Source organism: Thalassophryne amazonica, chromosome 15 (assembly GCF_902500255.1).
Source record: "Thalassophryne amazonica chromosome 15, fThaAma1.1, whole genome shotgun sequence".
NCBI classification, from domain to species: Eukaryota; Metazoa; Chordata; class Actinopteri; order Batrachoidiformes; family Batrachoididae; genus Thalassophryne; species Thalassophryne amazonica.
The window spans coordinates 11,921,797-11,944,037 of NC_047117.1; the positions used below are offsets into that span (position 1 = coordinate 11,921,797).

At 40.3% G+C, this 22,241-nt stretch overlaps 2 protein-coding genes across 3 annotated transcripts in view; one reads left to right on the top strand and one right to left on the bottom strand.

Annotated features, from left to right (window-relative positions):
• The first annotated feature begins 431 nt into the window (after window positions 1–431).
• On the top strand, window positions 432–21,874 carry LOC117525787 (RNA exonuclease 5-like). 2 transcript variants are annotated; one of them, XM_034187725.1, is made up of 19 exons: window positions 432–536; window positions 3,595–3,870; window positions 4,018–4,144; window positions 4,242–4,362; window positions 6,210–6,317; window positions 6,393–6,481; window positions 6,681–6,796; window positions 6,891–7,029; window positions 9,827–9,921; window positions 10,056–10,155; window positions 12,005–12,096; window positions 13,614–13,722; window positions 13,858–13,974; window positions 16,312–16,449; window positions 17,556–17,648; window positions 20,349–20,751; window positions 20,834–21,024; window positions 21,404–21,513; window positions 21,594–21,874. In XM_034187725.1, the coding sequence occupies exons 2-19, from the start codon at window positions 3,614–3,616 to the stop codon at window positions 21,643–21,645; spliced, it is 2,457 nt and encodes an 818-aa protein (XP_034043616.1). In that variant the 5' UTR covers window positions 432–536; window positions 3,595–3,613; the 3' UTR covers window positions 21,646–21,874. The 2 variants fall into 2 exon arrangements, with proteins under 2 accessions (XP_034043616.1, XP_034043617.1); XM_034187726.1 differs by lacking the exon at window positions 17,556–17,648.
• Window positions 17,888–22,241, bottom strand: part of parn (poly(A)-specific ribonuclease (deadenylation nuclease)) — a 37,832-nt gene continuing 33,478 nt past the window's right edge. The window contains exon 27 of the transcript XR_004565143.1: window positions 17,888–17,907. The gene's annotated coding sequence lies outside the window, so the exon portion shown is untranslated. The remainder of the gene's footprint in view (window positions 17,908–22,241) is intronic.

The following is a 22,241-nucleotide window of genomic DNA, read 5'->3' on the forward strand; positions in this document are numbered from 1 at the left end:
GGGTTATTCAATAGAATAACTTCAATTTAATTTAATTTAATGTAATTAGCTTATAATGCGCCAAATCACAGCAAAAGCCGTCTCAAGGCGCCTTACATAAAACAATTCAACATAAAATTTAAATAAATAATTAAAAATGAATAAAAAAAATTCAAATACATAATTAAAAACGGAAGTAAAAGAATAAAACAGATAAAAAAAAAACGATTCATAAGAAAGAGAATAAAAATAGGTTTTCAGTCTTGACTTAACCCTGGGAACACATCCTGCGGCCGCAAAGCCCGGGCAGATATACAGATATATTTTTAATCGGCTCTTTATCTTTTTTTATTTTTCTTCCTCTCCTCCGTCCAGACGTCAGACTCCCAAACAATTGGTGGCGGTAATGCACCGTGTCGGTTTGCAAACCGCCAATAAACTCGACAGAAGAAGAAGAAGTAGCAGTCGCAGCACTAACTTTACGGCGAACTTGGTGTAAAGCACGTGTTTTTAGCATTGTAGCTGCTGCCAGTAAAATCACCTCGGCCACAAACCTGGTATTTACTAATATTTATAACCTTGCTGTATAATTAGTCTCATACCATCTATTTTGGTGAGGGTTTAATGTTGTTTACTTGATGTTGGGCATGTAGAGATCCATGATGAAGTTTACTGTAAATTCTAATAATGAAATATAATTAAGTTAATTACATTCAAACCTCTGCAGACATGTATGACAATGAACCAAAGGCTTTTAGGATGATATGGGCTGGCTCACACAAAACCCCCCTATAAACTCTTGTACATCAGATCCAACGTGGATATATATGTTGATTTGGCACAATGTTTACACTGGAAGCCCTTTGTGGCGCAACTCCACATTGCAAGGAGAAATCTGACAGGGATGGGGATTGATTGAGCCAGCTTCAATAAATGGGCAAAAATTAACATATAAATACCACGTCTATGTCACCCAGTATTGATTCTGATAAACTCTGATACAAAGTAAAACTATCACAAGGTGGGAAAATACCATAATTTCATGAAACTTTAAGCAGGCAAGATCAACATATTCGGCTGCATTTCCTGCAAAGAAGCACAAAACCGGCAGTGTGGTGAGAACTTTGGTCATTTCCTGCTGAGAAATCAACCAAAGATTGATATTTACTATCAGGTTTCTCTGAATGAGGCATAATTACCTCCGCCAAGGAGGTTATGTTTTCGGTCGCGTTTGTTTGTTTGTCTGTTTGTCAGCAGGATAACTCAAAAAGTTTTGAACAAATTTTGATGAAATTTTGTGGAGTGGTTGGAAATGACAAGAGGAACAAGTGATTAAATGTTAGTGGTGATCCGGATCACGATCCGGATCCAGGAATTTTTTAAAGGATTCTTCACCATTGCGGGATAGGGGGAATTTTGACATTCCAGTTTCTAACTCCACAAAAACAAGGCAGAAAGGCTTGAAAAAAAATTAGGGTGTAACATAGTCAAATGTTCTATCAAACAACAAAGTTTGGTGATGATCGGATCCGGATTCCGGATCTGGTGATCCAGAATATGCAAAAATATAGGGAAAATAGAAAATGTGTCAGTGTGAGGTAACAAATGAAGCTAGAGATGCACAACTAACACCAAATTGTAGCTGAATCTGTACTGATTCAGTAAGGTGTCATCAGATTCGATATAGCTTCAAATGTTATGGAGCTAGATCCAGACAAAAACCGCCATTACCGAAAAATCATTTTTATACAATAACTTTTGAACTAATAAAGACATAAAAGTGATTCCAAGTTCTAGTGGTATGTTTTCATGGTCAAGGATGTCAAATATAAAGGAAAGAAAAGTGTATGTATCATAGTTTTGGTTGTAACACTGAATTGTTGAATAGATCACTGTGCTAAGGAGGGAATCTCTTTAGGGTCAGTGACCCTATGGCCTTGTTTAGAGAAGTGTTTCATAAATGTTAAAAAATTCATATATTTGCAGTTTAGTTGAATAATAAATTGAATTTTGTCTCTTATTTGTTTTTGTCTATAAGCACATGCAATATCAATATCAGTGCTCAGATGACAGTAGCTTCTGAGAAAGGTGCAAGTTGCAATAAACTGTGATGCCAAGCGCTAAGGAGACATGCTATCCAGTCACAGCAGATGAAACTTTTTTTTTTTACTACTGAGCAAACATTATTGTTAGACTTTTTTAGGTTCGGTGATTCCACGGCGTGTAGATGTTATGGTGTCAGTGACCCCATGGCCTTGGCGGAGATTTGCACTCTCTGAGTGCTTCTAGTTTTCAAATTTGTCATCATCATTCATCTTCAGTGTGGTATTATTACTCTTACGACAGTCTGTTTCACTTAAGTGACATGGCTGCAATCTCTATTTAATGTGCCTTTGTAGTAATCATTTGTGATTTTTTTGATCTTCTGAAGGTTAATTACACAATGCAGTAAAATGAACATGCTATTTTCTAATGAATGTTACAGTATGAGGTTGTAATTTGGCAGTTTGGCAAATGTACCAAGGTTGGGGGAAAACCTATAAATGTACCCTGTAAAATGCAGCGAGTTAACAGCTAGATATAGCCCACCCCCACCAGATTACCACACTAACGTAAAAACAATAAACATTAGCATCTTGTAACTCATATTAAAAGGGCTTATAATGAGGCCACATTCTTTAAAATGTAGTAAACTTCAATGGCTCAATGTATATAGCAACTTTGTTTTGCCGATACAATATCCCACAGACTGGTGATGGATTAGGAGCAGGTGTATGTGGTTCTCATTGAGAGACACTGACTGTTTCAGCACAGAACTGTACTAAATCAGGGAGCTAAACAATTATTATGTGATTGTTTTACCACGGTTACATTCTAAAACTGAGATAACATGGTCATACCTTTATACAACCCTGCAGCAAGGACGTTGTATGAATTTAACCACAAAAATAGAGAGGTCAGTAGCAAGATACATAGTGAATAAGGTCAATGACAGAGAGTGTGTTTCTGCACAGAAATATACTTAATCAGAGGAATATGCATTAGTTTCTGATTGTTTCAGAGTTGCCATGTCCTGAGATTAAAATAGCATGATCATAAATTCACACAACTTCACAGAAAATATTTTGTATGAATTTAAGCACAAAAAGAAGAGGTAGGTAGCAAGGTACATAGTAAATGAGCTCAGTGAGAGAGCGTGTTTCTACATGGAATATACAAAATCAGAAAAATAAACCATTATTTTCCTCATTGTTTCACAGTGGTTATGTTCTAAAATTCAAATAATACAGTCACAAATTCACACAACCCTGCAGAAAGGGTATTATATGAATGTAGCAAAAGCAGACACTTCTTTCACCATTCTCTCCCTCTGCATATTTCTGAGTTACATATTGCTATAAATTAGTGTTTTTGCTAATTCCTTTCATTTTTAAAGCCGAGGTCTGGTGGCCACCAAGACCTCCTCTGCTTGTGGTGTAAAGTACGTGAAACTGATTAGAAGCTTCAGGTGAAATGGTTGTGTGACTGATTCTTTGACTGGAGGGTAAAGACCAAAGTGTCGCATACAACCACAGTGCACATTGTGTCATATCAAATATCTGTCATATTTTCCAGGAGCAACATCACCTTGAACATGGAGCCTTCAATGTCAGCACCATGGAACAGACAGAAAAGGAGGCGCAGCACCCACGCAAACCACGAAGAGGTGAAGAGAATAAAAACTGACAAGGACTTTGAGGGGGCGGCTGCGGCGGTGTGCGTATGTCGCCACAATGCACCAACGATCTCTGTGCCCCTTGACCGCATCCAGCAACCAGTCACAGTGAAGGAGCTGTTGGAGCTTTTGCATTTCGCTGCTTTGGGGAGAGCAGGTGGCATCAAACAGCCTAGGTAGGTGGAGCTTCTTTTAAATGGCTGAAGTGATTGGACAACAACAAAACAAAATGCTTACACACAGTGAAATTGAAAACAGACTTAAAATATACACAACACAGTTACTGGCGGCCTCTTATGTCTCTTTCTACATTCTTCTGGTAGTTGGTGCCGTCTTCGCCACCAGAGGAGGATTAAAGGTGTCAATGTTGTGGTTGTTGAAGGCCTGACTCAGAGTCACTTTTACAAGTTCTACCTCTCATTACAACACCTCAGAACAAATTACAGCACTGTAAGTAACCACCAATTATCTATGACAATTTCTACAGATGATGAAAGGTTGTTTTCGCTTCATCTTCTTTATTGGTGTATTTATCTGGATGTATTAGAGGGTCACTTTCACGCCGCCGTCTGACAGCCTGGTGTCTGGAATCTTCAGCAGTGAAGTTTTGAAATTGGACAGCACGTCGGTGTCACTACATAAAAATACCAGCAGTTACCTGTACAAAGGTGAGAATCGTGTTCTTCTTGCGCAAACAGGAATGCAGGATTATAATCTGAGATGAGACAAACTGGGACTTGTATGTTTAATAGGCATGTCTCGATCTGATTGTCATTTTTTTTTTTTAATGGATTGTATCGGATTTATTATACACGAGTAACATGTACATCCATTCATGTCAGTTCACAGCCATCACTCTGTCAGTGCGTCCTGCTGGCTCAATGGCAACACAACTGTGCATGTTTTAAAAGCATATTCATGCTCTGTTTCACTTCAGATACACTCCAAGTGTGTTTCCGGTGGATGGTGCATGCGATCTTCTTACCATCCAGTCAGATAGCACTTTGAACATGAATACACATTTTTCTTGTCATCTTGTCTATGTTTTCCTTCTAACAGGGCTGTCACAGGGTCACAAACATCTGATCAAGATATTTTAGGTCTAAATTTTGCTCAAAGGGGAGTTTCTATATGGACTTGTTAGACTTTAAGAATGTTTCAAATGGAACAAAAACCATGATTAACTGTTAAAACCCCGTGTCCACATGCCTCCTGCTAGGTTGCGGTTGGCTTCCAGATAGAACAAATAGCAAAACAGCAAACTCATGGGATAAATACTGATCCCACTGCAATCCATCTGCAAGCATACATGGTCATCCTGGAGCGTGTCGTCCACCATTGAGGTGTCGGGATAATCGTGAACAAAATTTTGGATTCCTCAAAAGTTCAGCGCCAATGGAAATCATCAGGAGCCCAACCAGATCACCAGGAAGCTCGCAGCAGCTTAACCGACCATCTTCAATGTCCTGGGAACCCTGCTGCAAGCTGATGCCATTAGATTTGTACCAAACACTGATGCAGGTCTGCACCCGATCTGTTATCCTAAAGCCCACTGCAGCAGCGCAGCAAGCAGGCAGCAAAATATTCCATCTTGTGAATAGGTGTCACCATGTGGCAAGGTCACTGCTAGCTTTAGTTCTGGCCCTTTTTGTGGTTTTTGTGGTTTTGGGTGCCGTTTGCTTCCTGATTTCTGTCTGGAGCCTACCTGGAAACTGACGGGAATATGTGGACATCAATAAAAAATCTAATTTTGTATAATATTAATCCTTTAATGTCTCTGTCTGTTTGGTTATCAATGATTTTCCAATGTACTAATTATTCCCAAGTTTGTCCATCTATACGTGGCCCTGTAATAGAATGGTATCCTGTCCAGGGTGTACCCCGCCTCTCGCCCTATGGCTGCCAGGATAGGCTCCAGCTCCCCCTTCCCCGGCCTTTAATTGGAGTCAGTGGATATAGAGAATTAATGGATGAATAATAATTCCTTTGGTGCAGCCATTGCGTTAGACGTCACAATGTATGTGGGGAGTCACTCAGTCATGCAACATTTTATTTCTGAGTGAGATTAGTTAAGTTGTACTGGACTGATTGTCACGAAACTTAGGACATTGATTACACACAGTAACACCAGGAAGTCTATTGATTTTAGGGTCAAAAAGTCAAAGGCCATTGTCTGTGGAGCCCACTTTGTAAAAATGTTGTGAGCTCTATAACTTCTTTCCTCATTGCCTGATTGTCACCAGACTTGGTGTGTGTGTTAGCCATGCAGAACACAAGAAACCTATTGATTGTGGTGTCAAAAGGTCAAAATCACTCAACTGTATTTTGACGCCTGTCAAAATACAGTTTTTGACAGTGATTAAACGCCTGTCAACGTTTGCCTAGTGAGGAGACTGCAGACAATCTTGTTATATATCTGAAAGCACTGCACTTGCCTCCATAGTTTGCTCACTTTATTGTTATCAGATTTTGTGGTTAAAGACACTAATCAAAGTGATTAAATTAACTCCTGCAGCGCTGAAATGGCACCCAGTTATTAGCAGCTTTGGGAACAAGAGAAGAGGACTAACAGCGTATGTTCTCACAGAGGAGGACATGGTGAGGAGACGTTTCCCTCTGAAAGGTGAGTGTCTTCCTGTCTGTGTGTCCGTGTCACCGTCTCCTCCGTCACATCGTCCTGTTTTATCTCTGGTCACAGGGATGCCGGGCTTTGAGGAATTTGTGTGTACGCTTTGTGACGACTGTGTGATGGACAGCAGCCCGCTGTATGGACTTGACTGTGAAATGGTGAGATGCTTTCTGTTTGCTCACGTTACTTTGTGGCTCTGCAGCAGCTTCCCAGGGACAATCAGAAAACAATAAATACCTAATCAATACATTTGAGTGTCGTTATGTTATTTGGGTAGATGTAATTGTTACAGAGGGTAAAACAGTGTGTCATGAGTTAAAGTGTGATTCATCAGTACGTTGCTTTTTGTGTTTCCAGTGTTTAACTGTACACGGGTACGAGGTGGTCCGTGTCTCCCTGGTGGACAGTGATGGGACCTGCGTGCTCGATGAGCTGGTGAAGCCCAAAAACCGAATCATTGACTACCTCACCAAGTATGCAAACAGACACACAGAGTGCACACACAAACATGTGGATGTGTTGCTGACAGCTGACAATGTGGAGAAAAAAGTGCCTGTCTTCTATTAGGTTCTCTGGTATCACTGCAGCAATGTTACAGCCAATCACAACCACCCTGAGGGACGTTCAAGCGAAGCTCAAGATGCTGTTGCCACGGGATGCAGTTCTGGTGGGTCACTCCCTCGAGAATGACCTCCAGGCTCTCCAAGTGAGTGACTGATACAAACCAGCAGAAATGCAGTTGATCTTATATTTATTTGCATGAATTGATGTAAAAAATCTCAGTGTATAAAACGGATACAGTGATTTTCTGTTGTAAAAAATGGATGAATTTATATTATTGAAAGGAATCACGTTAATTGATGAAACATTTCGGCCTTGATAATTAATAACCGTAAGGACATCTGTGTTTGGCCCCATTGAAAGGCCTCAAAGATTAACTCAAATGTTCATTTCACAGTATAAAAAATACAAAATCTTACCATGTTTGTCTAATTTCAAGTCAAAATATCTGACCTACATGTAATACATATGATAGGTGACCGATCATAGGCTGACGTGCTGCTGCGCATTTCTGAGCATCAGCAGTGATTCACCGATTATCACCTTGTTTCTGCTTAAAACTTCACTGCAGTCATCATCTATCTCAGCGACAAATATCAGAAGCTTTTGTACAGCAACAGATATCTGAAGCTTATGTGGAAGTGATCCACATAAATTCAGCATTATTTCATAATAAAAGACAGTGGACCAATCAGAGCGCCACAGCAGCACGTCTGAGTCTGATGTGTTGCTGCATCTACGGTACGTCATTTTGGAGCATTAGTAGCAATTCACACATTATCGCCTCATTTCTGCTTAAAAGAGCCTCGTTTCTGCTTAAAAGAGAGTTTAGAATGATTTAAGAGGTTTTACTTTATCTGAAGGTTATTAATTACATTATTCCCTTTGATCGCTTTGGGTATAGAGAGTCAGACTCAGATGTGCTGCTGTCGTCCGAAATGATGCATGCGCAGTGAAGGTATGGCGGACCAATTTTTAGGGGGGACCGTTCGGTCGGCGACACCTGTACTAGCAAGTTGTACTTAATAAAGTGGCCGGTGAAAGTTCTAAGGCACATGCACGTCTTCTTTTTTTAGACTTTTCTTCTGCTTTTAACACTATCCAACCACATATTTTAATAAATAAGCTTGTTAAGGATTTTAAACTGGATTTTACTATGGCAGGTTGGATTTTGAACTTTTTAACAGGGAGATCTCAGCGAGTGAGGGTAAATGGTTGCCTTTCTGATGTTTTACATTCCTCAACAGGCTCACCACAGGGTTGTGTGCTGTCCCCTCTATTGTATATTTTGTATACAAATGACTGTTGCAGCCATTATAAGAATCGCCATATATTAAAATTTGCAGATGATTCTGTTATAATCAGTCTCCTGCATGGTGATGAAAGGGAACATGGCCCTGTCGTGGCAGATATGGTTCAGTGGTGTGACGACTCCTTCTTGCAGCTGAATGTTGACAAGACAAAAGATATGGTTATTGACTTTCGGAAACGGATGTCCTCACCCAAAACCATTACAATCAAAGGCCAACAGGTGGAGCATGTGGACAACTATAAATACTTGGGAACGCTGATCGATAGCAAGTTGAACTTTAATGACAATGCAGACCTGCTGTATAAGAAGGGGCAGCAGCATCTGTTTTGTCTTCGTAAGTTGTCATATTTTCAAGTGGACAGGACAATAATGACCCTATTTTATAAATCTTGTGTTGAATCGGTTTTAACTTTTTCGATGATGTGCTGGTACGGAAATCTCAGCATTAAAGCAAGGAAGCCACTTCACAACATTGTAGAATTGTGCAGCAAGCTTTTGGGGGCCCAGCAGACCTCACTGTCTGACTTGTTTTCCAGACAGGTGAGGAGGAAGGCTCAGAGAATTTCTTCTGATCTGGCTCACCCTCTCCATGGTGAATTTTGTTGTTTGCCATCTGGAGCGAGGCTTAGGTTTCCTACAGTGAGGAGTAATAGATATAAGCATTCCTTTGTACCTGTGGCTATCTCTGTTCTGAATGCTGACCGGAGGAGAGAAGCAGATACATAAGGTCGATGGCAAATCGTGTTAGGTAACTCGGTTCCTTTTCCATCGATCCAGGTCTGTACTGTGTCCCCCTTGTGTACTGAATGTTTGGTGTGTTTTTGCTTTTCTTTTCTTTTCTTTTTATTCTGTGCTTTTCTGTATACCCATTGCTGTACAGCTCATTGTACATTGAATAAATAAAGTGAAAGTGAATGCACTAAACACGTGAAAATTTCAGTCACCTATCAGGACTTGCTTTTCGATAATGTATCTTAAAAATACAAAGTGGAAGAATTTTGCAACCATCGTATTTTGAGTTGTAGTTGTTTTTTGTTGTTGTTGTTGTTGTTGGTTTTTTGACTGTCAGTAAGATTTTTAAGATGTTGTGAAAAGCCTGAAAAAAGCCTGAAAAGCTTGTGAAAAGCCTGAAAACCTCTTAATACAAGTACATTCAAAATCACAATGAATTTTCACTTGTTGCATTGGCAGATTTTCTTTACTTGTTACAAGTTCAAAACTCATTTGTTAAGTGATTATGTCTTATGTGTAAATTAGATATACTGATGAGAAAATAGACAAAAACATATGAGATTTTGCAGAGCAAAACACAATATTTGAGTTTTCAAAACTCATTTGTTAAGTGATTATGTCTTATGTGTAAATTAGATATACTGATGAGAAAATAGACAAAAACACATGAGATTTTGCAGAGCAAAAACACAATATTTGAGTTTTAATTCCCAATTTAAAACACAAAACCTATCAGTAATTTGTATTTATTTTTAGATTTTGTTAATCTATGCCTTGAAGGGATTTGGAAGCATCACCTTATAACACTGATGTTCTTCAAACACAGATACATGTTTTGTTTGTTAAGGTAAAACAGGAAGTTTTGACTTTTTTATGTTTAATTTTTGCCCTCTCCCAGCTGATCCACCGCCATGTAATCGACACTTCGTTACTCTACAGGAAAGAATTTGGACAGAGGTTCAAGTTGAAGATCCTGGCTGAGGCAGTACTGAGGTCTCGGTCTCTCTCTCTCTCTCTCTCTCTCTCTCTCTCTCTCTCTCTCTCTCTCTCTCTCTCTCTCTCTCTCTCTCTCCTCTCTCTCTCTCTCTCTCTCTCTCTCTCTCATTTGTTTTTCACTTACTTCTCAGGAGACAAATACAAAGAGAAGAGAATGGCCACAATCCCACCGAGGATGCCACAGCAGCGCTGCAGCTGGCGCAGTACTTCATTAAAGCAGGACCACTTAAGGTAACAGAACTCTTTCTAAAACTCTCTTCAAATGGGATTAGTTTTATATCTTGAGGTGAAGTAATGTCATTTTACCACTGGACGTCATTATGGCCCTTTAATATGGGATAAGAATTCACTGTATACGAGGGCTGTCCGTAAAGTATAGGTCCTTTTTATTTTTTTCAAAAACTATATGGATTTCATTCATATGTTTTTACGTCAGACATGCTTGAACCCTCGTGCGCATGCGTGAGTTTTTCCACGCCTGTCGGTGACGTCATTCGCCTGTGAGCACTCCTTGTGGGAGGAGTCGTCCAGCCCCTCGTCGGAATTCCTTTGTCTGAGAAGTTGCTGAGAGACTGGCACTTTGTTTGATCAAAATTTTTTCTAAACCTGTGAGACACATCGAAGTGGACACGGTTCGAAAAATTAAGCTGGTCTTCAGTGAAAATTTTAACAGCTGATGAGAGATTTTGAGGTGATTCTGTCGCTTTAAGGACTTTTCACGGTGCGAGACGTCACGCAGCGCTCTCAGGCGGCGTCATCAGCCTGTTTCAAGCTTAAAACCTCCACATTTCAGGCTCTGTTGATCCAGGACATCGTGAGAGAACAGAGAAGTTTCAGAAGAAGTCGGTTTCAGCATTTTATCCGGATATTCCACTGTTAAAGGAGATTTTTTTAATGAAAGACGTGCGGGCAGATTGCAGCGTCGGCTCGCAGCCGCTGCGACGCTCCGCCACAGGAAAAACACCTCTGTTGGAAGCCTTGAGGACAAGTTGGAACATCTCCAGCTGATAAACAATTTCTCATATACTCACTCCACTGAAAGCCATCAAAAGCCAACTGGATTTTAACAAATGGTTATCAACACGGAGGTGTTTTTCCTGTGCCGCTGCGCCGCGTCGGCTGCGTCCCGACGCGCGGACCCGTCCGCACGTCTTTCATTAAAAAAATCTCCTTTAACAGTGGAATATCCGGATAAAATGCTGAAACCGACTTCTTCTGAAACGTCTCTGTTCTCTCACGACGTCCTGGATCAATAGAGCCTGAAATGTGGAGGTTTTAAGCTTGAAACAGGCTGATGACGCCGCCTGAGAGCGTTGCGCGACGTCTCGCACCGTGAAAAGTCCTTAAAGCGACAGAATCACCTCAAAATCTCTCATCAGCTGTTAAAATTTTCACTGAAAACCAGCTTAATTTTTCGAACCATGTCCATTTCGATGTGTCTCACAGGTTTAGAAAAAATTTTGATCAAACAAAGCGCCAGTCTCTCAGCAACTTCTCAGACAAAGGAATTCCGACGAGGGGCTGGACGACTCCTCCCACAAGGAGTGCTCACAGGCGAATGACGTCACCGACAGGCGTGGAAAAACTCACGCATGCGCACGAGGGTTCATGCATGTCTGACGTAAAAATATATAAATGAAATCCATATAGTTTTTGAAAAAAATAAAAAGGACCTATACTTTACGGACAGCCCTCGTATATAACAGGGATGGGAGTGGCTACTCAGTAAACAGGCCTGACGCACAACCATCGCCCTAAAAAAAAAATGGCTTCAGAGCTTTTTTTTTCATTTCTGTGTTCTCCCCTCTGTGACAGAATGGATCCGTCTTCGTGGTCATTTTGTTTTCTGTTCGTATAACCTGAGGCAGTTACTACAGATCTTTTTACAGAAGGTGAAAGTTGCTTGAATCTTTACTGACATACGAGCTTGCAGTGCCTAAAAATGACTGAAATGGTGCATTCAAATGGGACTAAAATCACTGAGAAATTCTGGTACTATTGACGTTGCCCACCTTCAGATGTGAAGCCATTCTGGTTTGAGTTGCACTATTAAACACATTCATCTGACATTTCCTATCAGGTTGTAGAACGTCATCAGGAGGTTCTGTGGGGAGGATTTCCAACCCTGAATGAGTCCAACGACTGCAGCTCTGCACCTGCACAAAGTAACAGGTACAGTCCACTTGACTGAGAGTGATCTTTAGCAGAAGCCCCAGTCAGATGTTCACTTTGCTCCAATTTGACTTTAAAAAGCCAGAATTTTGTTCCGTTTTCATTAAATGTCAAGCTACCAGTTTTAAGTCTTCAAGCAACATTTCCATCAAACGTCCTTCACAGCTTGTGTATGGTGGCCGAGAAAGGTCACAGCGCTAGCAAATTCAAAAATCACAAATGCTAAAGACACCCGCATAAGTTTTACACTGGGTAGTTAGTTGCATAAAAAAAATCTTGCAAATTGAGAAGATGTTTGCAAACACAAGTAAATATAATGCACATGCTGCAATTTAATTTGACATGTCTGCTGCAGATTCACACAATGCATGCAGAAACACAGATGCAGTGCAAAATAGACAACAGTAGTACTGGGTCAGGTAGGTTTGCAAATGGTTTCTCAATTTGCCACTAGGATCCTGATGAGGATGCGTAAATACGATCATATCACTCCCATCCTTAAATCACTCCACTGGCTTCCTGTCACATTCAGGACTGGGTACAAGGTTTCCCTCCTCACCTATCACTGCATCCATGATAATGCTCCCCCCATCTCAAGGAGCTCCTTAACCCCCAAACTGCTACATGCAACCTCTGCTCTGGAACTGCTAACATCCTAAAACCCCCCAGGACCAAGGTCCGGACCATAGGAGACCAGGCCTCCTGCTCGGCTGCTCCCAGGCTGTGGAATGCTCTCCCTGAGCATCTGAGAATGCCACAGTCTGAACATTCCTTTAAACAAGGACTGAAAACCTATTTATTTATTAGAGCTTTCTCTTAGACCTTTTATAATTGATCCTATCATTTTTACCTTGAGTAATTGCTTTATTTATACCTCAACTTTTTGCCATGGCTTGTGTGGTTGTTGTTTTATGTTTTTAATTCTTGCATTTAATGTTTTAATGTTTTTAACCTGTAGCACTTTGAGATGATTGAATGTAAAGTGTAATATAAATAAAATGTATTATTATTTATTATTATTAATTTACAAGGCAGTTTTTGATACAAATACCTATTGTTGATTTGAAGCAGGTGTTTTTTTCCGTGTGTGTGTTTTCGGAATTTGCTAGCGCTGTCTAAATAAACGTTGTGGTCTCTCTCGGCCACGCTGCATCGGTCATTACAAACATACCTCTCTAACCTCGATACCATCACCTCCCCAGGTAAAAATGCTTCCTCACCTGGAGTTGGTCCCAGGGTGCCAGATTGTGGTTGCCCACTGCCCCCAGTGGTTGGATTGTGTCCGACTGTAATTAGGGTGGAAATGAACCCACAACCTTTTTGCTATGAGGCAAGAAAGCTGCTGCCATGTCATATCATCAGTAACACTCTCTCAACTGAGGCATGAATGGACTGTGTGGCCTTGCTACGGGGAACTAATGTTAATTAGAACAACTGTTTGTGCAGCTTTGATACTGAGCGGATTGACCGCTTCCCCCCCCAAACTGAAAGTATCTTTGTGTTTCTTCCTGGTGCAGATTTGTTGACGCATTACAGACACTCGGCCGGTCTGTAACTTTTATAGGAAAGCGTCTTGATGTCGACCTGAATATTTGTAATCAACAGTGGTACAACTCTGACAAAGAGGTGAGCGAGCAGCAGTCGTGCCTCTGATGGAAAATCTTTGATTGCATTGAGAGGGAAGATGAATGAGTGTATGAGTGCTGCACTTTTCTTACATCTTCACATCCTTTTCCCCACTCGCTCCAACTCTTCTGCCAGGTGCTGGCAGCTTTCAGCAGGCAATCCAGAGTTCCCTTCTTCTCTCTTCTCCACTTCCCTTCCACCTGGGAGCGGATGAAGAAATGCTTCCTACCTCTGCAGAAACAGAATCACACGGTACCTCATTCAGTCAGAACATGCAGCATTTTGCTGTAAACATGGGAGGGAGCTTGATTAGGCTGTTTTCAACAATTGCTACTGTTAAGTAGGGGTGCCAGAAAAAATCGATTCACGTCCGAATCGCGATTTTTATTTATTAAGATTCTGAATCGATCCAAAATGTCCAAGAATCGATTTTTAAAAAGCATTTTTTAAACATTTTCTTACTTACTCGCTGTGTATACTGTTTGTCAGGCAATGGCTTCCCATACTACAGCGTCCCCGCTAGGGCAGGGTCCAACGTGCTTCAAACATTCGTGAGCTGCAGCTTAGCATGGCGGAAGAAGAAGAAGGCAAATGTTTGAGCGCATTTTGGATTTTATTATTTGCTGCATAAGAAGGAGCTTGACATGACTTATGCCGTGTGCAAAATCTGCAAAATGAAAGTCAAGTACTTCGGAAACACTTCAAATCCGCAAGCCCACATGCTACGTCATCACCCGGAGCTAAAAGAGGGGAGCAGCGGTATCTGCCGACTACTGACCAGTGCTTCGCTAAACTGCCAGCCAACTCTGAACATGCAAAGCAGATAAGTAAATTTACATCTAGAATCATTTGATTAACCTTGTAAAGCTGCATTTTCTTAAACATAAACATTTTTAAGTACTATAACTATTTCTCAGAGCTCTTTGAATCGAAAATCGATTCTGAATCGAATCGTCACCCCAAGAATCGAAATTGAATTGAATCGTGAGTTGTTGTACGATTCACATCCCTACTGTTAAGTCTGTGTGTTTTAAAATTCTGCTGGGTCAAAATTTCCAACTTTAGGATTTATTGGTAGGCGAAAAGAAAGAAAAAAAAAACGATCAGAACATCTGTATAAACCAGCTGCATTCTTTGATGTGCTACTAAAAATGCTAATATAATACTCCTACCAAATCTTTATCTGGTTACTCCAATTAAAGGTCATGGGAGGGCTGGAGCCTATCCCAGCAGTCACAGGTTGAGAGGCGGAGTACAGAACATAAATTCACCATTATTTCATCATAAAAGGCGGCGGAAGCGATGAAAGCACCGCGGCTAAACAAGCTGCTAGCTGATACGTTCATTGCGCGATGGACATTTCAAATCTTCACTGAATTTTGCCTCATTTCTGCTTAAAACTGACTTTAGAATGATTTAAGAGGTTTTACCTTTATCATCTGTTGGTTAATAATCCTATTAATCCACTTGATTGCTTTGGGTGAAGAAACTCCATCTCAAACGTGCTGCTGTGGTCCGAAATGACGCATGCACAGATGCAAAAGGCGGACCGATATTTAGGGGTGGACCGTTCGGTCTGCGACACCGGAGCACCCAGAGGAAACCCACGTAACATGGGGAGAACATGCAAACTCCACAGATAAAGTCCCAGGCAGGAAACAATCCCATGACCTTCTTCGAGGCAGCAGTTCTAACCATTAAACCATCGTGCCGCCCTTGTACAAAATGTGATGATTGGAAAGTAGACGAATTGGTAGCATCTATTTATCAGTGCGCTAAAGTTTTAACTAATTTACCTTTTGGCCTTGATTTTCACCATGCAACCAGGTAATCACGCTTTCTTGTCTGAAGTTGAAGGTCAAAGCCCATTTGTCCTTGCACTAACTTTTAAACAAATTTTTTTTTTTTTTTTTGCTTTGATTTTCAGCTACACCCACATAATCACCCAAGGATTGAAAGTCAAAGATCAAAGCCCATTTTTCTGTGCTCTAAAGTTTGAACTATTTGACCTTTGATCTGATTTTAGATGTCCACCCAGGCATTGATATTATTTTACCTTGGGTTTAAGGTCAAATTCAAAGATTATGTTCTGTTTTTCTTTTAATTTTATATTTTATTTACTTTTGCATATTTGGATGTTGTTGAGGCAAATGTAGATCACTAAAGTCACTGTCAGTAATCTACCTCAAACGTCAAATATTATGGAAAAGGTTAAAGGTCAAGATAATTTGTTAGAAATTGAGGTTTACATGCTTTCTTATTCAGCAGAGACCTTTCAATGTAATTTTGTTTTTTCAATGATTATTTTGTTTTTTCAATGATACCATGGGCAGTCTGACCACGAATGGGTGCAGAAGTGATCAAAGCTTGTCATTTTACAGCCAAAGGTATTAGACTCTGATTTACTGATTCATTCTGTACGTCATCCAGTTGTGTTCCATTTGAAGGATTAAAAGCACTCATGTTTTAATGACTAAAAATTATGATATTTTGGAAAAATAACCTGTTTCACAGTTATGTACTGCATGTTCAGATATGAGAGTTGAAGCCGTAAACAGACACATTCTTCTCTCTGTGTTCATTCTGCAGCTGTGTGCAAACCTTAAAGATATGTGTGTTGTGTTTGCGGGACCATTTCCGGACGGTTTCTCCAAGAAAAAAGTGAGGCGACTGTTTCATTGCTGTGGGCCCGTTCAGAAAATCAAAATGCTGAACGCCACGGTCAGGGTAAGCCTGAAAACCCCTGCTAAAGCAGTGGGTTTTATTTCCTGTACGTCCAGATGAAAGGTGCTGACCTGGCATAGACAAACATACTGAGTTATGCTGTACATACCTCACGGTGTCGATGCTGCAACACAAGTGTTGCTATGATATTTTTCACAATAATTAGAACAGCCTCACTTCATAGTTTTGTCTGCATCTCAGCGAAACATTGATACCTCATGTGGAGCAGGTGATGGAACAGGCTATCGTGAAAGAGAAAGCTCAAGGTCAATGCATTGGATATCAACAACACAGGTCACTGGTAGGGTTTAGATATGCTGATCAGGCTTTGAGGGAATTAAGTGCATAAATTTGGATACTATCAGGGGGAACCAGAAACTGTATGTTAGCAGTACTGAATAATGGAAAGCTCATATTTCCACATTGGTTACCTCATCTGGAGTAGATGTTGCCAATGACTGTTGCTGTATTTGCAGCATCTCAGTGGGAAACTTGTATTCATGTGCCTCATGTGGAATCGATTTTGCAAAATGAGTATTGCTGTTTGCATGCATTTGCGCATTAATTAGATTTTGAGATTAAATTTTCTGGCTGTATCTCAAAGGTTTTAATTAGTGGAACATTCATATTTTTGTCATTGACACCTCATGTGGAGTAGATGGTTTAATGGGTGTGTTAGATTGATATTAGGAATTTGCACACAAATGATGGGTCAAGATCACTGGATGCTAGAACCTTGATATTAACAACATCCAGCAGATATGCTGATTAAGATTTGGGGGGACATAAGTATGCATATTTTCATTATAATAGGGAGGATTGTAGTGTGTGTGTGTCAGTAGTACTGAATAATTCCTTGTCTATATTACATGTTGGAACCACTCTTCCTGTGTTTCATAACTTTACTTTTCACTGTGAGTGTATCACCAATGGAAAGTTTATTTTCCAGCTAAGACAACCTCATGTGGAGTAGATAATGTAAAATGAGTGTTTTACATACATTTGCAGAGTAATGGGGACAATAATGGCAGGATGTTTTGCTCTTTAAATGCCTTGTTTGTTATCTGGATGTTTGCATTCATCCCACCTGTCCCTTCTTTGCTCTCTAGCTTCATGCTGAGGTGACGTTTGAGTTGCTGGAAGGAGCTGATTTGGCTGTAAAAACGCTGAATGGACTTGTTGTACAGGGACAGACCATCAAGGTAACTTTTACCCACTTTTCTGAGGCTTTCACTAAACTGAAGCGTGTGCACTGTAAAATACACTGAGTGAATAGATAAATGGCTGTTGTAGAAATTTAGGTACAAAACAAAAAGAAAATGAGGGAAGTGGTTGAGCAAAGTATGAAGATAATGAGGTCAGAGAGAGAGAGAGAGAGAGAGAGACTGTTTCTGCACCAGAATTGACCAAATCTGAAAAGTAAACTGTTATTTTTTATTGTTTCACAAGTTACATTTAAAACTCAACTAACATGGTTAACTAACAAGTTAACAACCCTGCAGGAAGGATTTTGTGTAAATGTACAGTAGTGTTCAGAATAATAGTAGTGCTATGTGACTAAAAAGATTATTCCAGGTTTTGAGTATATTTCTTATTGTTACATGGGAAACAAGGTACCAGTAGATTCAGCAGATTCCCACAAATCCAACAAGACCAAGCATTCATGATATGCACACTCTTAAGGCTATGAAATTGGGCTATTAGTAAAAAAAAAAAAAGTAGAAGGGGGTGTTCACAATAATAGTAGTGTGGCATTCAGTCAGTGAGTTCGTCAATTTTGTGGAACAAACAGGTGTGAATCAGGTGTCCCCTATTTAAGGATGAAGCCAGCACCTGTTGAACATGCTTTTCTCTTTGAAAGCCTGAGGAAAATGGGACATTCAAGACATTGTTCAGAAGAACAGCGTAGTTTGATTAAAGTTGATTGGAGAGGGGAAAACTTATACGCAAGTGCAAAAAATTATAGGCTCTTCATCTACATGATCTCCAATGCTTTAAAATGGACAAAAAAACAGAGATGCGTGGAAGAAAACGGAAAGCAACCATCAAAATGGATAGAAGAATAACCAGAATGGCAAAGGCTCACCCATTGATCAGCTCCAGGATGATCAAAGACAGTCTGGAGTTACCTGTAAGTGCTGTGACAGTTAGAAGACGCCCAAGTGAAGCTAATTTATTTGCAAGAATCCCCCGCAAAGTCCCTCTGTTAAATAAAAGACGTGCAGAAGAGGTTACAATTTGCCAAAGAACATATCAACTGGCCTAAAGAGAAATGGAGGAATATTTTGTGGACTGATGAGAGTAAAATTGTTCTTTTTGGGTCCAACAGCCGCAGACAGTTTGTGAGACGACCCCCAAACTCTGAATTCAAGCCACAGTTCACAGTGAAGACAGTGAAGCATGGTGGTGCAAGCATCATGATATGGGCATGTTTCTCCTACTATGGTGTTGGGCCTATATATCACATACCAGGTATCATGGATCAGTTTGGATATGTCAAAATACTTGAAGAGGTCATGTTGCCTTATGCTGAAGAGGACATGCCCTTGAAATGGATGTTTCAACAAGACAGTGACCCCAAGAACACTAGCAAATGAGCAAAATCTAATCTTTTTAGTCACATAGCACTACTATTATTCTGAACACTACTGTAGCTGAAGCTGTCTGTCTCTGTCAACACTCTAATTGTACGAGTCAGCATGAAGACATTAAGGGCTGCACCAATCAGACATTTCACCATAGTAACTTTGGCCTTCTCTCAAATGATTGACGCCTGGTTGACCTTGCTGGAGCAGTTCTGGAGTCCATCTGATTGTGTGCTACATTCGGTCCAAATCGGGTTAAAAATCAAATTCCTTGATCTTTGCCAAAAATAATTCTTGATGGGCAATCTCAGGGTCAATCTTCACTGCCATACCAGGTTTGGTAGAAATTGGCGAAAGGAGTCTACTGGTAGACAGACAGGCAGATATGACCTCTTCGCTAATGAATGACCTTTGGAAAGTTTGACCTTACTCTGCAATTCTGGAACCCAACAACATGTCTGTCAAGTTTGGTACAAATCAGAGTGAAAAACTAAAATTTTGACCTTTGATCCCAACAACTTGACCCCAGTTATTGATCTTCAGTAAATTTGGTCATACCTGGGCACTTCCACAACCCATCTACATAGGTGTTTTTTGACCACTAAAGTGCAGGGGAAGTTCCATGGTTGACCTTCATTCACATATCAAAGCTGGCAGAAATGTGCCAAAGGACCTGTGAAGAGTTGGGGAACAAAGAGATGAATAAACTATGAGTTTGACCTTTTACCCCAATTACCTCGACCTTCGCCAAAAACAAAGCAATAGGGGTGGCAAGAGCTAAGTTGGTAGAACAAGTCGTCTTGTGACCGAAGGGTTGGTGGTTCGAATCTGGCTCCCAATTAGTCAAAAATCTGTTGTGTCCTTCGGCAAGACACTTAACCCACCTTGCCTGTGTTTGAATGAGGTGGTGATCAGAGGGGCCGTAGGTGCAGAATGGCAGCCACAGTTCCATCAGTGTAGCTGTTGCTACACTAGTAGCTTACCATCACGAATGTGCGAGTGAATGAATAAGGCAACTTGTAAAACGCTTTGGGTGTTTTGAAAATTAAGTTAAGTTTTGGGGTCAACTTACATGCACACAAGAAGGTTGGAAATTGGCTCAAGCACCTCGGAGGAGTAATGGAACAAACAAACAAATGTTTATTGTGTGTGTGTGGTTTTTTAAGTTGCATGAAGTGAGAAGTTTCTTTTATTTCCACAGGCTCAGTCTGGTGGTCAGCAAGGCCACTGCTGCTTGTCATTCTAATCAAACCTCCTATAAACTCTTGTGTATGTGTTGTTGTTGTTGTTTTTTTGTTGTTGTTGTTGTTTTTTTAGGTGCAGAGGCCAGTGTATGAGTCTGTGCTGGACATGGATCTCACACTTAGTGCTTTGAGGGCCGACACAGTTAACACTTGTCACCTCTACGCCGTTCAGATGAACCCTGGTGTAGCTGGCAGCATATCTGCAAAGGCCAACGGGTGCACTTCAGATGGTGAATGTTCAGGTGTCACTCCTGATAAAATGGTTGATGGATTTCCCCTCGGTTTTGTAAATGGGTTGAAGACAGAATCTTGTGATTCTGAGCTTCCGGCTGCTGAAGATAACACTGAGTCGACTGCAGGAACAAAGTGGTGTCTGTCTGAGGAGACACTCAGAGAGACATTTAGCCGCTTTGGTAAAGTGGAGAGAATCATCCTGCCGTCTAAACCTGGAAAACCAGCAAGACATGCATGCATACGTAAGAAAAATGCTGGGTTGGTGGTCGCTTATTTGTTTAGTGGTGGTGATGTTTGTGTGACCTCAGTGTTTCTGCTGGACAGAGTTTGAGAGCGCAGATGGAACGTGCGCAGCCCTCAGCTCTTCTGAGCAACTCCAGAAGGAGAACTATCTCATCTGTCCGTCTTTGACGCCACCTCACCTAGGCTCATGGGTTGCCATGGCAACCCCAGTAATTACAGCGGAGTCCAATGGAGAAGATGCAGAGAGGACCACCATGCAGAACAATCCTCAGGCGAGATCTAGAAGACACCAGGACAGCACTTTTTAAAGTGCAGTTTCACAACATGCATACTTAATAAATATCATACATGTATAAGTATTTTTATTCTATTTCTTCCTCTTGCTTTGCTTTGTTTATGACTGTGGCAACTTTCATTTTATAATACATTACTGCCACCAATTGGACAAAAATTGTGGTATACAGTATGTCAGTCAATGAGTATAAAAGATAAATTCATAATTAATTTATTGGTGTGATAAAAGTGCACAGTAGTATATAAAAAGCACACATCATGCATAAATAGAAATATTAAGACTGTGAATAAATATAAAAAATGTTCAGGGTCTGTTTGTGTTATTCATAATGGTGTGTATCTTAAATGTGTGTGTAGGACCGCAACTTGGAGCTGATGCTGAGGAAGTTGGACCGCAGGCTGGGAAAACTCTTCGCGTCTCTTCCGGACAGCACCTTGTCTGTGGTTGTGCTGCACAGTCTGACCACGTGAGGACGCTGTTTGTGTTTGGAGGAAGTCTGATCTCCAGCTGAAAGCTTCTGATAATCTTCCGTTTTGTCTCCCGCAGAGATCGCGGTCACGTTCCTGGTTTGTGCCTTATGGATATGAAGCATAGCTGACAGGAAGAACAGCGTCAAACACCCAAAAGCTGTAATTCCACAGTGGAATTTCAGTAAATGTTATATTCTATAAATGGCACCTTGATGTGGACATAAATGCAGGATTTTAAAAACATGGTCTACAATGTATGTTTTTGATAGTTGTTAAAACTGTTTTGATATAACTTTGGTTATTACTTTACAGAAATCAGTACTTATTTCAGTGTGAAACCATCTGTCATGAAATATTGCAAAGTGTATTTAAAGATAATAAAAAAATTGGTTTGAAAATGTAAGTTGTCTTCAGTTGATTTGTCAAACTTTTAGTTGTGTAATTAGTTGAAAAAAATGTCCATTAAAAAATTAGCAAAAAGGAATTTTTAAATAGTGTGCTAAAACAATTGTTCCCAAACTTATTTGTACAGTTTTATTCAAAATAACAGCAGTGTGGTTAAAAAAAGTGAAGAAAGCACAAAATCCTTTAAATAACGCATGGGGAACACTGCACATTCTATTCCAATTCAAAACATGAAGAAAACTGATCAAATTTATTACTTCACAGAAAGTAAAGAAAAATAAATACAGTGTCAGTATTTTTTTTTTACAAACATTTAATG

What these genes read in the sequence shown, in the direction of transcription:
- LOC117525787 (XM_034187725.1), top strand. Translation starts at nt 3,614, where the DNA reads ATGGAGCCTTCAATGTCAGCACCATGGAACAGACAGAAAAGGAGGCGC. An exon ending in CTGGCTGAGGCAGTACTGAG is followed by an intron (nt 9,922 to 10,055) that starts GTCTCGGTCTCT and finishes CTTACTTCTCAG; the next exon opens with GAGACAAATACAAAGAGAAG. An exon ending in CCATGCAGAACAATCCTCAG is followed by an intron (nt 21,025 to 21,403) that starts GCGAGATCTAGA and finishes ATGTGTGTGTAG; the next exon opens with GACCGCAACTTGGAGCTGAT.